Here is a 27,418-nt window from a genome sequence, read left to right on the forward strand (position 1 = left end):
GGAGGGGCGGCGCGCGACGTGGAGGCTCAGCGCCGGGTGAGCGCAGGGCGCGGGGCGCGAGGGTGGCGGGGTCCCCAGCTCCTGGCCGGGTCCGGGGTCCCAAACCCTCCCTCGCGGAAGGCGGGGCCCGGGGCGGGGCAGAGCCCGCGGGTGGGAACCGCGCGTGGGGAGGACCCGGGGCGGCGCACCTCCGTGGAAACTCGGCGGGCTGTGGGCGAGCTGGCCAGCCGGCTCCTTTCCCGCTGATGCGGGTTTCATGGCCTGTCCGACGTTGAAAATATAAGGAATAGGTTTGAAAGACTGCTCTGCCTCTCTCCCTTCTTTCTTTATTTTTTTCTATTAATTTTGAGCCTTAACCATGACCGCGCACTAAATGCAATGTAGTCTCCTGGGTCGCATCCTGGAACAGGAAAAGGGCATCAGAAGAAAAACTGGGGAGATTCTAATGAAGTCTGTGGTTTAGTTCATGTTAACTTCTTAATTTTGATAAATGTACCCTAATATTAACATTAGAGGAATCTAGGTAAAGGATATACAGGAGTTCTCGGTATTATGTTTGCAAGTTACTGTAAATCTAAAGTTGCTTTAACAGGAAAAGTTACAGAACAAAATCCTCCGGTGCTGTGCGACAGGCCATTGTTCAGGCGGGGATCCAGTCCATTGCTCTCTGCCAGGCCTGACAGGAATTGTTTGTTTGACCAACTTGTTTGCTAAGGCCAGAGTTGTTAGGCTACTGGGTGCGGATGCTCCTAGTCCAGTTTTCCAGGCAGGAATCTGTTTTCTGTTTTAAAGCTGTCCGTCAGATATCTTTGGAACACTTGTTATGCACAAGCAAATGAGACACAAATACTCCCTGCACTAGGGGTGTGTTCAGTAAAAACATTAGGTAAGAAGTAAGGACTGTTAAAAAAAAAAAAAAAAGAAGTAAGGACTAGTAAAAGGTTTAGTGCAGAGCTAGAAGGGCTGAGGTAGGAGAAATCACATGTGGCCAGGGTAGTCTGGAGGGCCTGGCTGAGTGAGGGGGAGGAAGCATCCCTGGGGTGGGAACTGGCCCCAGCAGAGAACTGAAGGTGACCAGGCTGCGGCTACCTGGGAGCAGATGTAGGCCCTCTCACGGGGAAGCACAGAGCATGCCCAGGGAGTACTCACAGTTGAAACAGGAAGTGAAAACAGGATTCTTGTAGCAAACAGGGCAATACTTTTTAAAATATATATATTTTTATTGATTTCAGAGAGGAAGGGAGAAGGAGATAGAAACATCAATGACGAGAGAGAATCATTGATCCGCTGCCTCCTGCACGTTATACATTAGGGATCGAGCCGGCAACCCAGGCATATGCCCTGACAGGGAATCGAACCATGACCTCAACCACTGAGCCACACTGGCCAGGCAACAGAGCGACACTTTTATAATATAGGCCATGGGAGCCATGAATGGACAGGCATCACTGGATCTGTGCTTGGCAACAGTGTGTAGGATAGCTTGGAGTAGATCAGTTAGGGCCATAGTCGGCAAACTGCGGCTCGCGAGCCACATGCGGCTCTTTGGCCCCTTGAGTGTGGCTCTTCCACAAAATACCACGGCCTGGGCGAGTCTATTTTGAAGAAGTGGCGTTAGAAGAAGTTTAAGTTTAAAAAATTTGGCTCTCAAAAGAAATTTCAGTCGTTGTTTTGTTGATATTTGGCTCTGTTGACTAATGAGTTTGCCGACCACTGACTGTTAGGGAATTATTGGTTTAGTCCAGGAGAAGTCGTAAGAAATTCAGCCAGGCCTGTGAAGTTCAGGCGCAAAGAAGGACAAGGCATTGGGAGATTGTGGATCTAGAGGACTTGACAACTGAAGGTACCAAAGAGAAGAAAAAAAAAAAATCCAAAGTTTTGGGCCTGGGTGTTTTAGAGCATGGTTGCCGCGTTTGCAAAAATAGAGGACGCAGGAAGAGACACGGCTGGAACTGGGGAGGGGAATGAATTTGTTTTTAAACAAGCTGTGTTTGAATTGCTGCCAGGATATCCTGCGGGAGATGTGTCTTTAAGAATGGAAGCCAAACATATACTGAAGGGCCTGGAAGAGGAAAGGAGCCTGAGGGGGCAGATAAGAGAGAGTCAGAAGAGGGGGGGTGCAGGCGGGAGGTTTCTTGGCTCCTCAAACCCCCCCCCCCCCAGGATTCCTGTGGGACCAGGGGCCTGGGGGTGAGTCAGTAGGCACAGCTTCTTCGGAAGTGGAGGTGGCTGAGGGAGGAGACTAGGTCTTAGATTTAGTGACTAGGGAGTCACTGGTCTCTTTTCAGAGAGTTGTTTTAGTGCAGAAGTAGGATGATTGCTCAGTCTGCAATCTGTTCATTCTGGCCTTTCCCAAGTGACCAGACCACAGAACAAGGAGCCAGAGAGATGGTTCCTAAGTTCTGGCTCTGCCACTACCTGTATAGTTTGAGGCTGGGCATCTGTGCCTAGACTGGCATAGTAAAATACAGCTCTTAATGAAACCAGAGGGCTCTTTCATTCTTAGCAACACCTCACAGTTCATAGAACTAGGGGCACTTTGGAAAATGGGGCACTTTGGAAAATGCTGATACAGAACTAGGATTTTAGGGCTCTAAAGAACAAAAAAAGGCCCTAACTGGTTTGGCTCAGTGGATAGAGCGTCGGTCTGCGGACTCAAGGGTCCCAGGTTCGATTCCGGTCAAGGGCGTGTACCTTGGTTGCGGGCACATCCCCAGTAGGGAGTATGCAGGAGGCAGCTGATTGATGTTTCTAGCTCTCTATCCCTCTCCCTTCCTCTCTGTAAAAAATCAAAAAATATATTTTAAAAAAAAAAAGAATTATAAAAAAAGAAGAAAAAAGAACAAAAAAGTCTTGTCCAATTCCTTCATTTGACAAATGACAAAACTAATACTCAAATTCTAATTCATTAAACATTGATTTCAAATATATTAGTGGTGCCCAAATATAGGGTTTATAGAGCTAAGCATAACTCTCTAAAGTAGTTATGCTTAAACCCTTTTGGAAATTTGAAGACAGGCTCCAAGAAGTTAAATGACTTGCCCAGGACCACAGAATAGCAGTAGTGGAGTGAAATTTGAACCCAGAAATCCCAAGGCCAGGCCTTCTCTGTTGCACATCTACTGCCTCCCTGGTTGTCAACATTGAATGCATTTAAAACTAGTCGAATGGAATGTTAGTAATATGTTCCAAAAGTCAAGTTTAATTTGATTGCATTCCACGTTAATATTACTATTAGTATATAAAAAGTGGGAGGGTCCACAGCCAACAGTTGCTGAATTACATTTTAAAAAACAGTAGGGCATTGGACCATGTAAACTCTTAATAGCAGGAAGATGTTCTCATGATGCCTGAATATATGGGGTGCATTAAAAAATATTCTTAGCTAATCCTGTGGTTGCATATTCTTTCCTCTTATTGCATTTTTCCTTTGTGTTGACCAATTCCATTTTCTTCACTGCTGGCTGCCTAACCCTGACCACACCCTCCTTAACAGAGATACGAGGTTATAAACAGGAATCTGCTGCACTAGAGGTAAAACACAGCCTCTTAGGTAACACATAACTTCCTATCTACCCTGACAAATAAAAATAGAACTTACTTATTTAGGAAGTAAACTTGTAAAGGAACCAAGATGATTTTATTAAAGTTTTTTGGGGAAAATGGGTCTGCCTGGCTGGTGTGGCTTAGCGGTTGAGCATCAACCTATGAACCAAGAGGTCACTGGTCTGATTCCCTGTCAGGGCACATGCCGAGGGTTTTGGGCTTGATTCCAGGTAGGGGGCATGCAGGAGGCAGCCAATAAACGATTCTTTCTCATCATTGATGTTTCTATCTCTCTCTCCCTCTCCTTTCCTCTCTGAAATCAATAAAAATATATTTTAAAAAAAAAAATAAAAATGGGCCCAACAGACTGTCGAGTGTTGCTAAAACTAGCTATTTTAAGCTTTTACTTTCAGTTCTATTAGATGTAGTAATAGAGACTTGATTAACTCTGATGTTAATCTCATTGAAATTCTCCAAATGATACAAAGCAGTGGCTGAGTGTAACAGTGTCTCTGACATCAGGGATCTGGATTCAGAATCTGGCTCTGGCTCTGGCTCTTGTTAGCTGTGTTACTTAACCTGTGTGCGCTTCAGTTTAACTGTACTTAATAATAACAGTGTTGTCTTACAGAGTGTTTGTAAAGAATAAATAGAATAATCTAAGTAAAGCACTTAAAATAGTGCCTAGAACACAGAAAGCAAGCAATACGTACTAGCTCTCTATTATTATGTTATTAAAAATTGTTGCTGATTTAAGGCACCCATTTTAATTACTTTCTTATATAGGAGGGAACAACTGATTAGCACACTTCTCATCTTGTTCCTTAATCCAGTTAAAATTCCCTTATTTTTTTCTGGGAATATCATATTATTGAGGTAAAATTTACATATATTAAAATGCACCATTGTTAAGTAGACAGTTGGATTCATTTTGACAACCATCATTCTAGTCAAGATATAAGACTTTTCCTTGCCAAAACCGGTTTGGCTCAGTGGATAGAGCGTCGGCCTGCGGACTCAAGGGTCCCGAGCTCGATTCCGGTCGGGGGCATGTGCCTTGGTTGCGGGCACATCCCCAGTGGGGGGTGTGCAAGAGGCAGCTGATCGATGTTTCTAACTCTCTATCCCTCTCTCTTCCTCTCTGTAAAAAATCAATAAAATATAGAAGAAAAAAAAAAGATATAAGACTTTTCCATCATCCAAAAAAGTTCTCTCATGCCCTTTGAAGTTCACCTTCCCATCCCAGGCAACTGTTGATCTATGGTCTATTATGAACGTTAGTTTTGCTAGGATTTCATACTGTATGTGGTTCTTTGGTTAGTATAAATGTCCGTAACATTCACCCATGTTGTTGCATATATCAGAAATTCATTATTTATTGCTGAATATATTGTATTGTATTGTATTGTACGGATGTACTGTAACTTGTTTGTTTTCTTGTTGATGGACGTATGGGTTGTTTCCAGGTTGGGACTAATTTGAATAATGCTATGAACATTCTTGCACACATCTCTGTCTGAACATATGTTTTTGTTTCTCTTGGATAAATAACAAGAATGCAATTGCTGGGTCACTGTTGAAAAGAAACTGTCAAACTTTTCACAGTGTCTGTACCATTTTATACTCCCACCAATAGTGTATGTGGATGTCCACATCTTGGCAACACTTGCAATTGGCAGTAATAGGTGATTGAATCTCATTGTAGTCTAATTCGACAATCCCCTGATGACTAATGATGTTGAGTGTCTTTCCATCTTTGTATCTTCTTTTATGATGTATTACCTCAAATCTTCTAAGGACCTTTTTTTTTCTTAGAGAGAGAGAGAGAGAGAGAGAGAGAGAGAGAGAGAGAGAAACATTGATCAGTTGCCTCCTATATGCACCCTGATCAGGGATTGAGCCCACAACCTGGGTATGTGCCCTGACTGGGAATCAAACCCACCACCTTTTGGTGTAGGGGATGATGCTCCAACCAACTGAGCCACGCTGGCTAGGGCTTAAGGGCCTTTGCTTTTACACATTGATCTATTTGGCATCTATGTATGGTTTTAACAGTGGAAGAATAAAAGAGAGAGATCAGTAAAAAATGAGATACAACTATTTTTGAAAGACTGCATATATGAGATTTATTTTTTGAAAGTCCTGGTAAGCAACTACTTAAACAGCAGGATATTTAGAAAAATATGTCAGATGTGGGTGGTTGTTTTTTTTAATGAGTCTTGTGAAAAGGATGAAATATTTCTAAATAACTACAGCAAAGCAGCTGTTTTGTAACATCGGTGGTGAAAGCCCCTCTTAACTGCATTCTGTACTGGGCTGAGCATTTCAGGTGCTCGCCAGCCACCAGGTAGGCCACTGTCACCAGGTAGCTGCCTGCACGGGCTTCAGGCCGGGAAGGCTCAGGGATGATTTCCCTGTAGGGCATTTCTACCTGGAGACGTTTTCTTCTGGGAAGAAGGGCAGCCCTTAGCCCCGTGGTATCCAGTGTGCAGCCTTGCTGGGGTGATGGTTTTGTTTTTCTGCCCTAGAGGCAAGTTGATTTCAGTTTGCATAGTCTTTCTTTGCTTTATTCTTTTTGCTGTCATTGGGTTTTTTGTTTGTGTGTGTGCTAATCCTCACCTAAGGACATGCTTAAAGAGGGGAAGAGGAGGAAGAGAGAGAGAGAGAGAGAGAGAGAGAGAGAGAGAGAGAGAAGAAACATTGATGAGAGAGAGAAACATTGATGTGAGAGAAACATCAATCGGTTGCCTTCTGTATGTGCCCCAACTAGTGATCGAACCTACAACCCAGGTATGTGCCCTGACTGGGAATCGAACTGGCAACCTTTCAGTGCACAGGTCCATGCTCAACCAACTGAGCCACTCCAGCTGGGCTATTATTCTTTTATGAAACAGGATTTCTTGAGCACCAGTTACGTCTCAGTTTTAGGCACTGGGAATGAGTGGTGAGCCAAACAAAGGAAAACCTCTGCCCTTGTGGAGCTCACATTTCTCTTGGGGCCTCCACAGCAGGTCTGGGCCCTGGCCGGGGAAATCTTCAGGGTGCCCTAGCTCTTGAGAGGCATCCTAGGCAGGCTGGAGCCACCCTCAGCTTCACTGGGATCCCTCTTTCGTACTACCTTTCCCCTTTTAGAGGCGTGATGTGAACATGGGTAAAATATGGTATGTTAGAAGGTCATAAGTGCCAAGGAGAAAGACAAAGCAGAGAAGTGGAACAGGGAGAAGTTTGCAATTTTAGATGGGGTGCCAGGAAAGGCCCCGCTGAGAAGGTAAGACTGAAGGACCCATAGGAGGTGAGGAATCAGCTGTCAACTCTCTGGGGGAAGAGCATTCATCCCCCCCCCCCCCCCCGGGGCAGGGTGAACGCAAAGCTCTGGGGCAGGAGTACTTGGCATGCATGGTCAACAGCTCCGGAGGCCAGGGCAGTCAGCCTGGGCTGAGGGCGGGGCAGAGATGGGCATCAGGCCCTCAGCCACTGAAAAGGCTTTGCGGTCTGCCAAGCTGGTTGCATTGCGAAACAGGTTTTGAACGGAGGCAATCTGATTTGAGAGGGAGCTGGGGCACCTTCCCCCCTCCCACCTATCACTGTCCCACATACAAAACCTTTGCTAATAGTGTCTGCACAGAAATGGCGAAGGAGCCCACTGGGGCTGTAGGAGGAACCGGAAGAGCCCTGGGCATCTGAATTGAATAAAGGGCTGTGAGGGGACAGAGGCAGGACGATCTTAGTCCTTCATTGCAAGGCTCATTGTTGTTTTTTGTTTTTTTTCAGAGACTTGTCTGAATTTTATGTAGCTTTTAGGCTTGTGAAAACAGGACCTTTTCCTTTATAAGCTTGGCAAAGACCCATCTGCTTTATCCTGGTCAGGAGGTTACTCAGTAACTGCCTTTCCTGCTTCCTTACCCTTTGCTGCTTGTTGGAAATAAGAAGTGGGCATTTTTCTCACCAGTGAGTCCTAAAATGTTGAGTTGGATTGCGTTTGTGTGCTGGTGCTCACACGAAAAGGAACTTTTTCTGCCCTGGAAAACCCACCTTTCTTCTGCTGACGGCGTGCTAACTACTGTTTTTCTTCCCTGCAGGTAACCTGTTTTCCTTATGGTGACCGCGGCACCTGGCTGATGAGCAGGGTGTTGAGGCCACCGAGTGAGGCCGGGGCGCAGACCTGGGAAGCAGAGGACGATGACATGGCAGAAGGCGATTTAGGGTATGGCCTCGGAAGGAGGCCCGGCGGTATTTATGAAGCGCAAGTTTCACATTTATTCACATCTAGAAAAAGATCAGATGAGACGACCTTTAGCCCTCCCCCATTTCCCAGAAAGGGGGAAGAGAGGAGTGGTGCTATTTTTCAGCATTCCAGGCCTCAAGGCACATACCGTGAAGGGTCCAGGACCCCCCATCACAGGCGACACAGCAGCACTGGTAAGAATGCCGTGTCCCCACCTCCCTCCCCTGTGAGTCCGGTCAGTGCTTCCGCCTCCCCACTCAGGACAGTGGTCACCAGAGTGCATTTTAGAAATGTTTCTTTATTCACCTCTTGAGATTGGTGATGGTTCAAAGGTAATTGATGTTTCTATTTCTAAGAATTGTTCAAATTGCGAAGTACGCTAGTTATTTATTTTTTAAAATATTTTATTGATTTTTTACAGAGAGGAAGAGAGAGGGATAGAGAGTTAGAACATCGATGATAGAGAAATATCGATCAGCTGCCTCCTGCACACCCCCCACTGGGGACGTGCCCACAACCAAGGTACATGCCCTTGTCCGGAATTGAACCTGGGACCTTTCAGTCCGCAGGCCGATGCTCCATCCACTGAGCCAAACCGGTTTCGGCTACGCTAGTTATTCTGCATTAATACACATATGTTAGTTATATCAGTGAATAATTACCTACCTTGCTTTTTTTTTGTGTGTGTGATATAGTGGTATACTTCAGGTATTCCTTTTTATTTTTTTCTTATTCAAAAAATATTTACTGGATACCTATTAGGTGCCTGGGACAGTTCTAAGCTCTGGGAATAACATCATTGAACAAAATTGTCCAAGGCCCTAATTGTAGTCTAGGAGACAGAATAAACCTACAAATCAGCAGCTGTATAACATCAGGCAGTGGTAAGGGAAGGGATAGTGAGTGATTGGAGGGGCGGGGGCACTGCTATTTTAGGCAAGGGTCAGGGGAGGCCTGCTAAGGAGGTGACATTTGAGCAGGCAAGCCCAGTGCTTATCTGGGGAAGGAGTGTTACCAGCAGAACACACAAGTTTCTGGTTATTTTAGGGATGTCACGAAATTCTCAAAAATTAGCAAAACAAAAGTAAGTAGTCTTGCCCAGCCGGGGTGGCTCAGTGGTTGAGCATTGTTGACTCATGAACCAGGAGGTCACGGTTTCATTCCCAGCCAGGGCACATGCCTGGGTTGTGGGCCCGATCCCCAGTAGGGGGTGTGTCAGGAGGCAGCTGATCAATGATCCTCTCTTATCATTGATGTTTCTCTCTCTCTCTCCCTCTCCCTGAAATAAATAAAAACATATTTTTAAAACACAAAAAATTAATCTTCACTTATCATAACTAAACATAAAGGATGCTGTACATTAAGGAAAGAATAAAATGCAGATCATACTGTGATAGAATGATACAACTCCACAGCGTTTGGGAACCCAAGGATGAGGCCATGCCTACTCCGTGGCACAGCTTTTGTGACTGTGACTTTTGTAATCCACATTGTAAAACTTCCCCACCAAAGTGGAGCCAACACACATTAGAACAACACAAAAGTAATTTAAGAAACAGGATTTTAGATTTACAAACAACATGATGTAGCTGGGGATCTATCCCTATCCCTCAAAATCCTTCTTGAAATTAGGATGGGATTATTTATGTATTTTTCTTCCAATTTCTTATCATGCATAGGAGTGCATGGTGTTTTGCAAGCTAGATGTTGAAAACTGAATATGATGCTTTGTAAAAATATGGGGAAACCACTGGGATAGAAACAAGATGCAATAGTAATAGTATGAGCTCTTGTTTTGTTGGGTTATGGACTTTTATCTTTTATCAAAGTTGACCCGATCCTAGGTGAGAATGTTGTGTGAGTTTCCTAATAGATTATTTCCAAATTACCAGAAATTTAATGGTTTAAAACAAAACACAGCTCTGACCGGTTTGGCTCAGTGGATAGAGCGTTGGCCTGCAGACTCAAGGGTCCCAGGTTCGATTCTGGTCAGGGGCATGTACCTTGGTTGCGGGCACATCCCCAGTGGGAGGTGTGCAGGAGGCAGCTGATTGATGTTTCTCTCTCATCGATGTTTCTAACTCTCTCTCCCTCTCCCTTCCTCTCTGTAAAAATCAATACAATATATTTAAAACAAAACGCAAACACATTTATTATCTTACAGTTTTGTAGGTCAGAAGTCCAAAACAGGTCTCACTGGGCTAAAACCAAGCCATCGGCAGGGCTGCCTTCCTTCTGGAAGCTCTAGGAGAGAGTCCGTTCCCTGGCCATTCCCAGCTTCTAGGGCTGCCTGCATTTCTTGGCCATGGTCCACTTGGCTGGTGGGGTCTTTCTCATGCCGCGTCACTCTGACACTGACTCTCCTGCCTTCCTCTTTCATGGATAAGGACCCTGTGAGTACATTGGACCCACCTGGGTATCCCAGGGTACTCTTCCATCTCCAAGTACATCCCATCTGCAAAGTCCTTTTTGCTATGTATTCACAGGTTATGGGGATTAAGATGTGGGCATTGTCGAGGGCCATTGTTCTGCCTACAACAAGTATTAATAAAACAGAACTTGTCATTGTCAATCCAATGTCACTTTTGTCCCCCCTTTGAAACGTTGCATCATCAGAGTAAAAACATGAAATAGGTTTTACCTTGGATACTGTCTTGTTGATGAAAATTCAGAATAGCAAAGGAAAAAATTGTTTTGAGAAAATTTTAATATTCCTCAAAATATTCTGTCTAATTTTCTTCTTCTTTTCCTCCTGCTTGTAACTTGCCACTTTAACCTTTTCCTGTTGCCAGTGAGACTGCAATGAAAATGAAGCTCCTGGAAAGCTCAGTGTAATGTCTCAGTTGATCACATAAGGAGAGAATTATTGAAGTCACAGGAGACTGCTAGTCATTCTCGTTGGAAATAAATTAAATTCAGGTTATTTCTTAGCTATTCATATCACTACATTGATCAAATTTAAGCCAGCACCCAAACTTATTTAGTTCACTCACCAACATTCATGTGTTTTTGTATTGTGTTTGTATAGTAGTAATATGTAGTAACTGACCAAATGATTAACAACAGTTTTTTAAAAATATTTTTTTATTGATTTCAGAGAGGAAGGGAGAGGGAGAGAGAGAGATAGAAACATCAATGATGAGAGAGAAGCATTGATTGGCTGCCTCCTGCATGCCCCCTACTGGGAATTGGGCCTGCAACCCAGGCATGTTCCCTTGACTGAAATTGAACCCAGGACCCTTCAGTGTGCAGGCTGACGTTCTATCCACTGAGCCAAACCAGCTAGGGCAACAACAGTTTTATTTTAGAGTCCTTTTTTGAAGTCTTTTTATTCAAAGTATGTGTCTCTTCATTTGTGAAATATTTTAAGCTACCTATTTTTATCATTTTTTGGTTTATTACAATTCATTTCTCTTTGCAATTTAGGGGAAATCTATATTTGATAATTTATAAGCAAATGTCCTTATATTACTAGTTAAAGAAAATGTTTTTTTGTTGTTTTTTTTCTAATAGATTCTAATTCAGAATTGTCAAATGTAGAGTTAAAGCAACGTCTTGATGAAACATTAGAGGTAGGTACTCTGGTGAATACAAAAATTATCATGGGGATAAAGGTCCACTGGTAGATATTTTGTTTAAGGAATCCTAAAATTGTGTGGAAGGCAAATGTTGGCTTTCCAGATATTGAGGAGGAGCCATGGGGTAAAACTATGAGCTGGCCTCCTCAGTTTCTTACCCTCCTCATCTCTCAAAAAGGCTCTTTACGTAAATATGCCCTCCAGTTCCCCCCGCACCTCTCCACTCCTACTATTTCTTGAATCTTCTCCTGGAGAAAATAGTTACCACTTCTTTCCATCGGTCTTTCCTGTATATATGGTTTTGAAATAACCTGATTTGCTTTAACCTCTTTGAAGTCGAAAGACCAGAAAGTTTGCCAGGTGCTCCCAGGAGGTGGCTCCGCCAGCTGGGAGCAGGAGTTTCTGGGGGGTAGGGTGCCTTTCCTGTGGGAAGCTGGCAGCCCATCTTGGTATGTGTTTGTGACTCCTGTGAAAGCTGCTGTACTGGTTCCTGCGGCTGCTGGAACAACGTGCCACACACTCTGGGCTTAAAACAACAGAGATTTATTCTCAGCTCCGGAGGCCAGAAATCCAAAATCAAGGTGTGTGGGTGGGGGGTGCATATTCCCTCTGAGAGGTCTGGAGGGGAATCCTGTACCTCTTCCTAGCTTCCCGACAATGTTTGCTTGCTCCTGGCATTCCTTGGCTCGCAGCGGCATCACTCTAGTTTCCGCCTCTGTCGTCATTTGGCCTTGTCCCCTGTGTCTGTGTCCAGATTTTTCTCATTTTATAAGGACACCGTCATTGGGGTTCACCCTAATCCAATCTGACCTCATTTTAACTTGATTACACCTGCAAAGACTATTTCCAAATAAGGTCACAGTCACAGTATCAGGAGTTGGAACTTGAACATTTCTTTGGGGGGGAAACAATTCAACCCATAATAACTACTGTAGCTGTGTGAATACTCATGTTTCTTTTATGTGGCCTAAGGAATTTTTTTTTCCTTTCTTTCAAATTCTTAGCTGTGTGGCCTAGATGGGTAAAAGCAAAAGATTTGGGCTTTGAGTTACAAATGGCACCTGATAGTGGTCTGACTGGTCCACTTACAGAGCCCATAGTAATTTCCAACCTCATTTATAAGGTCAGAGTGCATTCAGTCAAACTGGATGTGGAGCTTAAATGTAGACTATCAAATTGATCATTTGGGATTGCCGATAAGAAGACTCACTTTATTTCTCTCCTCAGGAGGTAGAAAATTTAAAAACCGAACTGGAGGCATCTCAAAGACAGCTTGAAGGTAAAGAGGCAGCACTGAAAATTCTTCAGAGCATGGTAAGAAGTTTTTTTTAAACGTCCATCACTTTCACATTTCAGTACTAAGTGGTATAGTTTTAGCTTTTAAAACAAAAGTCGCCGTGCTCAATATAATTGAGGTCCTTTTTTGAGGTCTAGATTTTTTTAACAGTCTTATTGAAGTATAATTTACATGCTATAAAATTCACTCGTTTTAAGCATACAGTTCATTTTTACTAAACTGAAGTTGTGCAACCATCACCATAATCTAATTTTAGAACATTTTCAACACCCCAAAAAGGAACTAGGTACACATTAGCAGTCACTTCCCATTCCCATCCATAATTTACCTTCTGTCGTATAGATTTGTCTTTTCTATTTCATATCAATAGAATCATACAATATGTGTCTGGATTCTTTTGCACCTGATTCTTTTAGGTAGCATGTTTTCGAAGTTCAAGCATCCTGTAGCCTGTGTCGGCACTTTCTTCCTTTCTATTGCCAAAAAATATTCCATTATACAGGTATCGCACATTTTGTTTCTTTTCTTTTTTTTTATCCATTCACCAGTGGATGGGCATTTGGGTTTCCACTTTTTGGACATTTTGAATGTTTGTGTACAAGTCTTTGTGTGGAAATCCTTTCGTGCATGCTCACATTCATTGGGAAAGACCCAAACCAACATCTTCTGACTTTTGAACTATCAAACACTCCACAAAAGGTGGTCTCTGTGGAAATTCTCATCTCAAATTACTTTTCTGTTGTCTTAAAATAAAAATGTTAACTTCATCATGTATATAGGAGTGATTAGAAATTTGATTTGTACTGATGTGATTTTTCTTTTTCTTAGGCAATATTTGGCAAAGCCACAAGTCATACCCAGGCAATATTTCAAAAAACTGTGGACGAAAAGAGATCCTTGGAGAAGGTATTTGCATTTTTAGCATAGATGTAGTTAATCCAACAAGCTCTCAAGCAGAATTTCCTTAAAGGTCACCTGATTAGTGGACATGTTGTTTGTGCACACCCTCTGCTAGGTGTGCTTCACTTCATAGGGTTCCTTCCCTTTTGGAGCTTATAATCCAGATTGTGAAATGGGCAAAGAGTTAGGTTTCTTTTATTTCCTCATTTTAAGAGAGTAGGAGGCCTGCCAAGTTGACACCTCCTATTTTTCTTCTTTTCTTTCTCTGCTTCCAGAGCCTGCCTTGGTCTGGCCACCTCACCTTCACTAACACAGTAGTTAGGAATCACCCTCGGAGGTCCCGTTCCTGTGCCGGTGGTACTCTCCCCTGATGAAACGGCCCTGGGTTCAGACTTCCAGGAGTGTATTTTGCTTGTGGAGTCTGCATGGGTTAGGGGATTCGGGGGGAATGATGAGAAATCCAGGATTGGACCAGCAAATTGTTAAGCTAAACAATTTTAAATTTCTATAGTAAGCAAGCTTTGGCAAAGCTCTTTTTTTAAAAAATATATTTTATTGATTTTTTACAGAGAGGAAAGGAGAGGGACAGAAAGCCAGAAACATCGATGAGAGAAACATCGACCAGCTGCCTCCTGCACACCCCCCACCGGGGATGTGCCCACAACCAACGTACATGCCCTTGACCGGAATCGAACCCGGGACCCCCCAGTCCGCAGACCGACGCTCTATCCACTGAGCCAAACCGGTTTCGGCTGGCAAAGCTCTTTTGAGTGCTAAAGTGGTATGTTATGTGGGTTTACAAATGTCATACTCTTTTTGAGCAATACTTAGTTTTTTTCCTCTTGAACCTGTTTCTGTGAAGAGATTATGTTATTTATTTCAGCTAGTCACAATGTCCTGAATGCTACTTTCTTTCTATAGGAAATAAATGCCTTGCAATGGAAAATAGAATTTGATCAGAATAGAACTAAAAATATAGAGGAAACTTGGACCCAAAAATATGACAGGTTTGCATATTATTATTCTATAGTTTTTCTTTGTGAATCTTTAAAATGTTTGTAATTCAAATGTAGCTTAGGCCTTCTTCTTCCTTGAGCTAACTGTATTATAAAATTCTTATTGCTTGCTCACTTACCAGCTCCATGTCTTTCTGTTAGTTTTAATTTTCTTGTTTAAAAAATAGTATAAAATGTATTTTTAATATTTGTTATGTTGTTATTGATTTTAGAGAGAGAGGAAGAAACTTCAACTGGCTGCCTTCTGCACACCCCCTACTGGGGATCCAGCCTGAAACTTGGGCGTGTGCTCTGACTGGGAATCGGACCGGTGACCTCTTGGTACATGGGACGAATCTCAATGCACTGCGCCATACTGGCCGGGCTAAACTGTATTTTTATTTTTTTACTTTTTTTTTGTTATTCCTCACCCGAAGATGTTTTTTCCATTTATTTTTAGGGAAAGTGGGAGAGAGAGGGAAGACAGAGAGAAATATTGAGAAATATCGATGTGAGAGAAACACATCCATTGGTTGTCTCCTGCATGAGCCCTGACCAGGGCCCAGGCCGGGGAGGAGCCTGCAAGTTAGGTATGTGCCCCTGACTGGAATCAAACCCAGGACCCTTTGGTCCACAGGCTGATGCTCTATCCACTGAGCAAAACTAGGTAGGTCTAACTGTATTTTTAAAAACAATGTAAGAGTCATTTTTTCCCCAAGTTATTTTAGCATTGACATTATTTTTTCAAACAAAATCTTTTGATCAACTCTTTCATTAGTGTGAATTTAACTTTAATTTTTTAATCCTCATCCAAGGATATGTTTAAGCTGAATTAAAACTTCTGTAAAGAGAATGAATATTCAAAATGGATGCCTTAGAGCTATTTCTGGTTCTGATTTTTTTCTGAGCTATACTTAAGGGTTTAGAGTATGTTCATAAACTTTCCACACTCCTTTAAACTGTCTTTCTATTATAACATAAATTCTAGACTTTGGAAGTAGGAAAAATTATATTTGTTTTATGGGGTGAAAACATTCTGATATAAGTACAAAGCACTAATGTTTTAGTTATTTGGTGGGTACTTTTTTCCCAGGCTAAACTGTGAAAATGCAGTCCTCAAAGAAACTTTGAAACTAAAAACAGAAGAAATTAAAATGCTGAAGTCTGAAAATGCAAGTAAGAGTGGTATTTTGATGATTCTTTTAAAATATTATGTTAAAAGATTCATTTTATATAGTGTCCTATGTTAATAACATACATATCAATAGAGATGAAGTGCTAATATTTAGAAGTAATATATTTTAAGAATAATAGAAGAAATGCATCATTTAGGTGTTTTTAATTTTAAAAATGTTTTAGGTAAAATCCATGTAACAAAATTACCATTTAAAAGTGAACATTTCTCACCCTAGCTGGTTTGGCTCAGTGATAGAGCGTCGGCCTGTGGACTGAAGGGTCCCAGGTTTGATTGCAGCCAAGGGCACATGCCTGGGTTGTGGGCTTGATCCCCTATAGGGGGTGTGTAGGAGGCAGCCAATCAATGATTCTTCTCATCATTGATGTTTCTATCTCTCTCTCCCTCTCCTTTCTTCTCTGAAATCAATAAAAATACATTACCAAAAAAAAAAAAAAAAAAAAGTGAACAATTCTCAGGGCGAGGGGATGGGTGGAGGTGGGAGAGGGTGTATGGGGGATAAATGGTGATAAAAAAATAAGTAAAAGTGAACCATTTAATTACAAAATACTCACAGGTAAGTAAGTCATAGGAAACAGTCAGTAATATTGTGATAACTACGTATGGTGCCAATTGGGGTACTAGAATTATCAGGGGAACACTCTGTAAAGTATATGATTGTCTAACCACTAAGCATACACCCAAAACCAATACTTAATAATAAATAGTTTTAAAAAGTGGAACCATCTAGTTCCATAACATTTCCATCACTCTAAAATAAAACCTCAAACCTATTAAACAATTTCTCCCTATTTCTCCTGTATCATTTATCTTTTATACTCTGGAAAATAAATGGTAGAGCACCTGATGTTTGAGGAACCCTAGTAGGTATAGGTTCTCTTGGGACACTAGTAGGGAAAGTTTATAATTATATAGTTATTTAACATTAGTTTCTTTCCTGTGACTTTATCACTAATGCAGTTATCCTTAATTTTTCAAAATATTATTTGACTCGTTTAAGAATTAGACATTTTTTACATTTGCAGTTGACCCTTAACAACACAGAGGGGTTGCCTTAGCCAGATTTGCTCAGTGGATAGAGCATTGGCCTGTGGACTCAAGGGTCCTGGGTTCGATTCTGGTCAAGGGCACATGCCTGGGTTGTGGGCTCAATCCCAAGGTGGGGGTGTGCAGGAGGCAGCCAATCAATGATTCTCTCTCATCATTGATGTTTCTATCTCTCCCTCTCCCTTTCTCTCTGATATCAATAAAAATATATATATTTTAAAAATAAACAACACAGGGGGAGGTTGGGGCATCAACCCCCATGCAGTCAAAAATTCACATATAACTTTTGACTCCCTGAAAACTAAGTCATCCATCCATATCTGTGGGGGATTGGTTCCAGAACCCACTCTAAGGAAGACCGAATACTTGGATGCTCAAATCCCCCATATAAAATGGTGTGGAACAATGCATACAATCAGCCTTCCACATCAATGGATTCCCAACTATGGATTGAAAACAGTATTTCCATCTGAGGTTGGTTAAATCAGCAGATGCGAAATCCAGGGAAAAGGAGGGTCAACTGTATATTTATTGAAAAAAATTGGTGTATAAGTGGACCCACGCAGTTCAAACCCGTGTTGTTCAAGGGTCAGGTGTATATGTGTGCACCCCCGCCACACACACAGACATTCCTCATATAATGAGCTACCTTATGACAAAAATTAATGAAAGAATATTAAAGTGTTTTAGGAATATTAAGGTGGTACCAACTTTTTATAAAATTCTAAGAGGAGATATGGATCCTTCCTTCTGAACAGAAACTATTTTAAAGTGGTAGCTTGAAGGGGACAAAACTGAGTTCTGAGTCGGGTCATGTCCTGAGAGAGGCACTTTGCCTAGTGTAGTTGAGTGAGTTGTGGGATGCCCCTGGGTGAGAACTGCACACACACACACACACACACACACACACACACACACACGGTGCTTCTCCGTACCAGTGGTTTGAGCAGGTGGAGATTTCTCCTGTGTTAGGTTAGCACTCCAGACAGAAGCTGCTCATGACAACCCCTCCCCATGCTCCCTCCCCCTCCACCCTGCAACGAGGGGAGAAGTTACTGTTTTCTGCTCTCCAGTAAATAGCAGAAATGTTCTAAATGGTTGGAGATCCTCTTGTGAAAATTCTTAATAAAAAAATCTGATAGAGTTTGGATCACTGGTACTTTAAAATATATATATATATATTGATTGATTGATTTCAGAGAGGAAGAGAGAGGGAGGAGAGAGAGATAGAGACATCAATGATGAGAGAGAATCATTGATTGACTGCCTCCTGCCCACCCCCTCCTGGGGGTAGAGCCTAACAACCTGGGCATGTGCCCGTGACCAGAATTGAACCCAGGACCCTTCAGTCTGCAGGCCGATGCTCTATTCCCTGAGCCAAACCAGCTAGGGCTGATTGCTGGTACATTTGACAAAAAAACAAATATGAGATTCTATCATCTGGTTATCTCACTATCTACAAAGTCTCTGAATAATTTGCCTTTGTATATTTTCTCTTTGAAAATGCTACAAATTTTCCGAGTAAATGAAGACCAGACTTAGGTTGCAAAGTTAAGATACTTCCACATTAGAAGTAATAACATTTTATCTAGTGTTACACATGTATTCTCTCACTCCATCCATTCCCACTATTCTAGCAGATTTTCTGGATGGGGCCAAATTTTGTGGGCAATGCCTGTTGTATATGCATTGCTTGTAAGGAATGAGTACAGATGTTGATGTGACAAGATTAGGTGAGACCAGAGTTAGCCCTCATAACTAACACTTCCTTGTATGGCCCTTCCTAGGCTTGAATCAGCAGTATTTGGAGGCCCTTGCGATGCTTGAAATCAAACAGCAGAAGACGGCTCAGGAAAACACGTGCGATGCTAAAAGTGACTTTACAGAGGTTTCGGGCCTTGAGGTAGGTAAGCAGGTATGAAAGCTTAGAAGGATGGAAATTTTCTACTTCCCACCGTCACCATCTGTTACACATTTCTCTGTTACAGCATCATACTTACAATTTGAGACTGAGGCGCCCATGGGTTTGTCTAGTTCGGCTCTTGTCTTGCTAGTACCACATCCTTCATGCATGTCATTCTTGGAGATTAAGGGATATGTTAGCCATTTCCTTCCTTTTATTCCTTAGTTTTACAATTTTAGCAGAAGCTATGTTAGGAGGGTTTCACGGTATATAATCATAGATTTTAAAAAATATATATTTTATTGATTTTTTTACAGAGGAGAAGGGAGAGGAATAGAGAATTAGAAACATTGATGAGAGAGAAACATCGATCAGCTGCCTCCTGCACACTCCCTACTGGGTATGTGCCTGCAACCAAGGTACATGCCCTTGACCGGAATCGAACCTGGGACCCTTGAGTCCGCAGGCCGATGCTCTATCCACTGAGCCAAACTGGTTAGGGCCATAGATTGTTTTTTTAGGAATGGACAGATGATTGCTTTTCTCATTGACATTAAAATTCATTCATTTTTGAGTATGTGACTCTCCCTGACAGGAGCCAGCAGTAATGAATGCTGGGAGCAGGGCCAAGTCCAGTCACAGGAAGTCCACATTGTGGATGTTAATATTGGCTTCACTAGGTCAAGTTCTGCCAAGGATTCAGAATTATAGGAAACTGGTGCCAGGTTAAAGGTGAAGGTGGAGAGTGAAAAGAAGGAAGGTAGAATTCCATTATGTTTTTGTTCCAAGTAACAACATTCTTTCCTCATTTGCATGTAATGAACCTTCTCTTGGGTCCTGAAATGCTGGTCTCAGTTTTCTTCTATTTTTGTTTTCCTTTCCAGTTTCTTTGAATAAGATGCTTGACTAGAAATGTGCATGGGTATGTGTGGGCGTGCCCCTGCAATTTTGTCCAGCTAAGCAGTGTGACACTTAGTAACAGGGTAATGCTTTTGGATTTAAAGCTTGCGGTCCTTGGAGCCTGCCTTTGTCATGGTCCTGGAGGGAGCCCCTGTTCCTGTGCCAAAACGGCGGCATCTGCTCAGAAAAGGCTTCTTCAGCTCAAACAAGAGGTATCGTATTATCAGAACAGTAAAAGCTTTGGTTTTGTTTCTCTATTAATAGTAGAATAAATGGAAGTATCTGCAATTATTAGCTTCATTTTAGTAGTCATTGGTGGTGGATCTTATGCTTAGTTTTATACAATAGCATTAACTTATAAACTGGACATAGTTCCAGAATACAAATAGTATTTGGCATGATACTGTAGCCACATAAAGTTGTTTGCCTAAGATTGTAGTTAATACTTCCTAAATTCTATTTCTTTTGTTTATACTATATACTATAGGCCTGGTGCACGAAAATTTGTGCACTCGGGGGAGTGGGGGTCAGTCCCTCAGCCTGGCCTGCACCCTCTCACAGTCCGGGACCCCTTGGGGGATGTCCACCTGCCGGCTTAGGCCCACTCCCTGGGGGACCAGGCCTAAGCTGGCAGTCAGACATCCCTCTGGCAGCCTGGGAGCCCTCGGGGGATGTTCGACTAATGGCATAGGCCCGCTTCCCACAGGGAGTGGGTCTAAGCCATTAGTCGGACATCCTTAGCACTGCCATGGAGGCGGGAGAGGCTCCCGCCACCACCACTGTGCTGGACAGCCATGACCTGGCTTCTGGCTGAGTGGTGCTCCCCCTGTGGAAGCGCATTGACCACCAGGGGGCAGCTCCTATGTTGGGCGTCTGCCCCCTGGGGGTCAGTGTGCGTCATAGCGACCAGTCATTCCCAGTCATTCTGCTGTTAGGGTCAATTTACATATTACTCTTTTATTATATAGGATTGGAGGAAAAGGTGCACTTATACTTAAAATTACTAGGATTTGCAACACTGATTAATGAGATCAACATGAAGCTTATTAGAAGAGCAGTGAGGCTCAGTGGAAGGAGCCTTTGTGCTACCAAACCTAGCTTTGATCTTAGGTCCATCACTGTCTAGCTCTGGCTCTGGACACATATGTTAGACAAAGGGTAATAACTAGTTTGGAGGGAGGTTGTAAGAAATAGAGGAAGTAGATATATGTTTAGCACATGCCCAGCATTTAATAAAATGGCAGCTGTCATTTTAATTAGGCTTTAATAACAAATACAGTGCATGGGCCATAATTTCAAAAATATTTTACCTTTACTGAAGGTATGGAATTTAAAGTCTTCAGACTATATGGAAAAGCTAACAGCTAAATATTAAGAATTCATTAGGAGAAGCATACGATTACCTAGACCAGAGTAAGGGTCAACTATAGGAGGTGTCTGAAAGATGATATTCAAAATCATTTTCAGGGGTATTGTCTGGAATGGCCCAGCGGAGTACTGAAATGCAGCCTTTGGCAGCCTCCCTTATCCCTAGTGGGGCAGAACACACACAGGGCCTGTCTGTGATAATGAAGTCCAAGAGAATTGACAGGCACCACAAGGGGAATTTCTGGTAATCCAGTTCAGAGTGGGCAGCTCCTGCCAGCGAGAACTGGCACGTACTAACTAAAGCAGATGAAACAGACCAAAGACAGACAGTAGTCCCGTGCTAGGCAGGGAGATTGCATTTGCTAATCTGACTCAGCATTCAGGCAAGAATTATCCTGGTTTTGCCTCTGATACTTTTTAAACTTTCTTTCAAAACCAGCTGGAACTTTTGCAGAAGAGAAAAGAAGAAGCTTACATAATGGCAGATGCATTCAGAATTGCATTTGAGCAACAATTAATGAGGAAAAATGACCAGGCACTAAGATTGACACAAATGGATAAAATGTGTAAAAAAGAAACAAAATGGATAAATTGGAAGCACCTTAAAGAGGATGGTAAATATGAACTATAATGACAAAATCAGGTATAATTTCGGAAGTTCTTGGTTATAAGCAAAGTTGATTAAGCATACCGTATTTTCCGGCGTATAAGACGACTGGGTGTATAGAAGATTTTCCTGGGTTAAAAAGTTGTCTTATATGCCAGAAAATACGGTATTTAATACAATTGATGATATAATTAAAATTTTGCATACAGTTGTGATTTAAAATTTTAGTATCTATTGGAAGAAAGGGGTCACTGGATATTATATATGCAGATGAGCTATTGGGATTAACAAAGCCATAAAATAACAGGATAATCTTTAGTACTCTTCTAATGGCATTCCACATTGTCCTGAAATTAACTCCTAAAAGTTTTTGTGACATGAGACTTATAGAGGCCATTAAGCAAATATAATGGTGAAGTCCTCAACAGTAATTTATAGGAAGTACAAAATCAATATTTATATGGTTTTCTATAATAATTCCTTGACAAAAACTTCAATGTCCAACTCAAGGTAGGTGATTTTTTCCAGGGAAATAAAACATAGTCCATGTATTTAGCCTTTTAGGAATCAGTGGGAAACATTAAGAATATCTGTTTCTGTCATGGACAACAAATGTGTGGGCGATCATCCTCGGGCATCTCTTCTCTCTGCTATGCCTTTGATAGGAGCCACACTGCAACTATTTCAAAGTATACTCTTTAAGGGCAGCATTGTAGGGAGAAGAGTGATGGGAGAAAGGAGGGGGAAGACATGATTAAAAAGTAACCTTACGAAAGCTTGTCACATTCTGTCACTTGCATAGAAGGCCCGCTAACTATGTATGGATATTGGCCGTAAGGGTAGTGCTATGTAGACCAAGCTGGGTTTTTAAGAGGTAGATTTGTACTCATTTCAGCACTTGAGTGTGGACTCATTTTATTTATTATTATTTTAAAATATGTTTTTATTGATTAAAGAGAAGAGAGAGGGAGAAACATCAATGATGAGAGAATCATTGATTGGCTGCCTCCTGCATGCCCCCTACTGAGGATGGAGCCTATCACCAGGAATTGAATTGTGACCTCCTGGTTCATAGGTTGACAATCACTGAGCCACACTGACTGGGCTGGACTAATATTATTTATTTATTTTTTAATCCTCACCCAAGGATATTTTTTTTTCCCTAAAATATATTTTTATTGATTTCAGAGAGGAAGGGAGAGGGGAGAGAAACATCAATGATGAAAGAGAATCATTGATTGGCTGCCTTCTGCACGCCCCCTACTGGGGATCGAGCTGGCAACCCCGGGCATGTGCCCTTGGCTGGAATCGAACCTGGGACCCTTCAGTCCACAAGCTGACGCTCTACCCACTGAGCCAAACCAGCTAGGCCCCAAGGATATTTTTTTCCATTGATTTTTAGAGAGTGGAAGAGAGATGGAAAGATGGAAATACCGATGTGAGAGAAATACATCAATTGGTTGCCTCCTGCACACGCCCTGACCAGGGCCATGGCTGGGGAGGAGCCTGCAACCGAGGTACGTGTTCTTGACAGGAATCAAAACCGGGACCCTTCTGTCCACAGGCTGACACTATCCACTAAGCCAAACCAGCTAGGGCTGGACTCATTTTATATTCCAGAATTCCTGCCTTTCTTAGCTAGTAATAAACCTTAGGAACTTTTCCATAGATTATTTGATAGGTGTAGCTCCCAGTCTTTGCTTTTCCTTAAGGCAGAGAAATTTAGAAGCAGAATTTAAATAATTGATTCATCTCTGAAAAGACTTTACAAGTCCTTACAAGTTTCAGTAACTGTGAGTTTCTTAGTGACAAGATTTTGATTACTTTTACTAGTACTATATTCCAATAATCTGAGCAGGTATAGGATGATTATTACAGGTCATTTTCTTTTGTGTGGTTAGCACTTAAGGCATCAACTTTTCTTCGTGAGACAAGTTCTGAGAGATAGTTTACAAGCACAGGTCCTTTTTTTAGGCTGAATGTAGAGACAGATTCATCCACTCATCTAAGTTGCCGAGTGGGTCAGCTGGTCTGGTGTTTCCACTTTGCCACAGTTGCTCACAGAAGAGATCAGGTGTGAGCCCCAGTCACTGTGGTTTATCTGCTCTCGGTTTCCCAGCAGACCTTTTGCAAAGCATTCCAAAAACAATCTTGACATTTTCTCTGTATAAATCTATTAATTTTGTACCTTGTACTATAAATTACATTCTTTCTATGGATGAAGAAGAACGTTAGTGCACATACTTCAGGTTGTGGATTTTTCAACATTGTCAGTACCTGGGCTAGATGCTTTCACAGCTGTGGATTTTTTTGTTTGTTTGTTTTGGTGGTAAAACAATTACCACCTTAGCCATTTTTAAGTAACATTAAGCATATTCACATTGTTGTGTAACCATCACCACCATCCATCTCCAGAACTTTTTAATTTTCCCAAACAGAAACTCTGTACCCATTAAATGCTAACTGCCCACTCTCCTCCCGCAGTGGATGCTCTATTATTTAATACCACAGCAACCTTGAGGCACAGGTACTATTCCTATTCTAGAGGTAAGGAAATGAAGCTCAGAAGTTGTCCAAGGTCATGCAGTTAGCAAGTGGCTAAGTGAAGATTCAAGTCCAGGTCTTTCTGGTTCTAAAGCAGAGTTTGCATGGTTCAGAGGCCACTGGCCTATGTTTTGTGGGGTTCTGCATGGTGTTCTCAAATAATGTGGGTAAGTGGCTGACATCTAAAATTGGGAGATATCACATACAAATCTGGACTGCTGGCTCCTCTGGAGGACTTGAATGATCTGGTAGCATGGGCTGCACCCTCTCCCGGGGGCAGCCATGGCAGCCAGCTGAGGAGCGGTGATGCAACAGAATGGCAGCGTGCTGCTCTGGATTCCCACGTGGCCCTCTCCTTGCATTTACTATGTTGGCGCTAAAGCCTGTGCTCTTGCCCCTCCACTGTGCTGACTCACCTGTGCAGCGGTCTCCCGAGGAGAGAATTAGCCGTGGGTCATACGTACCCCTTTCCTGAAGTGCTACATCTGTGTCTTTTTATGTCTCAGCTGGATTTTCATGTTCAATTTCAGGATCACTATCACAAAGGACTAAGAAGACCTTAGGGCAGAAACTGTTGGGTATGCTCCCTTCAGAAAACAATTCCAAGAAGACTGAAGACCAGGATAATCCTCAGGAAGTCTTTAAGATGCTAATAGATTTGGTTAGTATCTTTGCTTTCTTTTTGCTTATTAATTCAACTCTTCCACTCTACACTTAACCTTTATGCCCCTTCATCTCCTTACACTCTCTGCATAAGCTCCACCTCTGAGGGGGCACCCCATAATTAACTCCAGGCATCTGTCATCTGCACTGAAATACGGTTTATGACAAGACCTCGTACTTATCCACTTCCTCAGAGATCCTCTAATCACTGCCACATGCTTGAAACCAGTCCTGTTATCCCCATTTCAGAGGACCAAATTAAGAGACTCACATTATACAAACATGCTTATCTATAGGAGAGTGTTATTTGCATATAAATGTAAAAACAATTTTATATTTAACTTCACCTTCTTTTACAGAGATAAGTACATGTTGATTTTACATATATATATATACACTTCTATATGTATTTCCTCCTCCCTTCAGATGATTTACAATTTTCAGCAGAAAGAATAGTTTTCTCTTCTTCCTTGAAAAAAATATCCTCAATAACTTTTAGCATGAAGCTTGGGAATGAGTGGACACCTAATTAATTCATATTGATTGACTTGACAGATTGAACATTTTTTTAAAACAGTTTGGCAATTTTTTTTAAACATATTTTTATTGATTTCAGAGAGGGAGAGGGAGAGAAACATCAATGATGAGAATCATTGATTGGCTGCCTCCTGCACACCCCCTACTTGGGATTGAGCCCGAAACCCAGGCATGTGCCCTTGACCAGAATCAAACCCGGGACCCTTTAGTCTGTAGGTCGACACTCTATCCACTGAGCCAAACAGGCTAGGGCCAGATTGAACATTTTTTTTTTTCCAATTTCTTTATTGATTAAGGTGTCACATATCTGTCCTCATCCCCCCATTCCCATCCCACACCCCTCCCCACGGATGCCCCAACCCCCTGTTGAACTTAACCGTTGGATAGGCTCATATGCATGCACACAAGTCTAGATTGAACATTTTGATAAAATAATTCTGACTATAGTTCTATACTGTTACTTGTTGACTAACTGGCACATGTTTAATTCCTGTGAATGCAGCTGAATGATAAAGAAGAAGCTTTGGCTCATCAGAGAAAAGTTAGCTACATGCTTGCCCGGGCACTGGAAGACAAAGACAGAGGCTCAAGGGAGAATAAAGAAAAAAATCCCATGAAAAACAATTTTCCATTAAAACACCCCAAGCAGAAAACTTCAGAATTCTCTGTTTTGCATGATCCTGTACATTCAAGTGTTCACATTTTTAATTCTGTGGGCTGTGTTTGTTCAATCCAGCATCTTCATACAGATCAAAACTATAGAACTCTGAAAAGATCTCATTCTTTGCCACGAAATATCATCTTTTGAAGATAAACCAGTTGAAATTAGAACCGAGAACTGTTTATGTCAAGGGACTTTGAAAAAGGATTGTGTAAACATTGCCACATCTTCAGAAATTGTATGTTTTCCGGGTATTTCTAAATGTTAGGAGGCAGCTTAAATACTCAAATGTTTTCTATAAGAAATTTACTAGTATTTTGTGGTGACATATATAAATTACATTACTATATTTTATAAAATCTTATTTGCCAACATCTTAAAAACAAAAATGTTATTTTGAGAAAAATTATTTAACTATTTAGAATGACTATAGCATCATTGACCGGCTCAAGCAAGAATATAATGTAAATTAATGCTCTAAGAAACAACAATGCCTAGGAGTGATGGAGTGTTCATTTTTGAAATACATTTATCATGTTTTATTTGTGTGTTTTTTCAGGATTTTTCATTTGCCATGTAATATTTCTTAAAACTTCCTTAAGTTAATCTCAAAAGTTATTATGGTGGAACTTTGGCAGAAGTATATTCAAAGTCACAGCTAGTAACCTTCCTAGTTTTTGTTATTGATGTAATGACATTCTGTAGCCAAATCTACACAGAATTCTGGTATTCAGACCAGTCTGAGAACTTCTTGGTTTTGATGCTAAATTTTAGGCCACTTAACTTTCTATTTCTATAAATATTACATAGTAATAATCTTTAATATCTTTTGGGAATGTTGCTATATTAGAAGCATCACAATTATGTCAAAGGAAATGTATTACATTACCAGCAGTTGTATTAAAATTTATCTAATTATGATCTCTAGTGAAAAGATATATGGCTTCACTTGCCGAAACCGGTTTGGCTCAGTGGATAGAGCGTCGGCCTGCGGACTGAAAGGTCCCAGGTTCGATTCCGGTCAAGGGCATGTACCTTGGTTGCAGGCACATCCCCAGTAAGGGGTGTGCAGGAGGCAGCTGATCGATGTCTCTCTCTCATCGATGTTTCTAACTCTCTATCCCTCTCCCTTCCTCTCTGTAAGAAATCAATAAAATATATTTAAAAAAAAAGAAATAAAAGAAAAGATATATGGCTTCACTGAATACTTAAATAGGTAAAACAGAGTATAAGGTAATGATATAAATCACTTATAGTTGTGTTAAAGGAAAAGTATTTAATTGGCATTAGTAAATAATAAAAGCTGAAAACTTGGCAAATGAACTTTGAAAAAAAGAATGATGAAGAACTATAGTTATCAGATATTAAGATATATTATCCTAATAATATAAAGCTACATTACTTAAAGCAATGTGGTACCAGCAGGTCAATGGAATAGGATAAAGACCATAA

The 27,418-nt window shown here is 41.5% G+C and overlaps 1 protein-coding gene across 1 annotated transcript; it reads left to right on the top strand.

Moving 5' to 3' along the window:
* CCDC125 (coiled-coil domain containing 125) lies at positions 1 to 26,366 on the top strand. The gene is made up of 12 exons (XM_028139577.2): positions 1 to 36; positions 7,626 to 7,965; positions 11,285 to 11,343; positions 12,577 to 12,663; positions 13,475 to 13,552; positions 14,468 to 14,553; positions 15,635 to 15,717; positions 18,571 to 18,686; positions 19,691 to 19,798; positions 21,394 to 21,568; positions 24,636 to 24,766; positions 25,808 to 26,366. The coding sequence occupies exons 2-12, from the start codon at positions 7,665 to 7,667 to the stop codon at positions 26,111 to 26,113; spliced, it is 1,530 nt and encodes a 509-aa protein (XP_027995378.2). The 5' UTR covers positions 1 to 36; positions 7,626 to 7,664; the 3' UTR covers positions 26,114 to 26,366.
* Positions 26,367 to 27,418: the final 1,052 nt, after the last annotated feature.

The sequence above is a fragment of the Eptesicus fuscus genome, chromosome 4, assembly GCF_027574615.1.
Source record: "Eptesicus fuscus isolate TK198812 chromosome 4, DD_ASM_mEF_20220401, whole genome shotgun sequence".
NCBI classification, from domain to species: domain Eukaryota; kingdom Metazoa; phylum Chordata; class Mammalia; order Chiroptera; family Vespertilionidae; genus Eptesicus; species Eptesicus fuscus.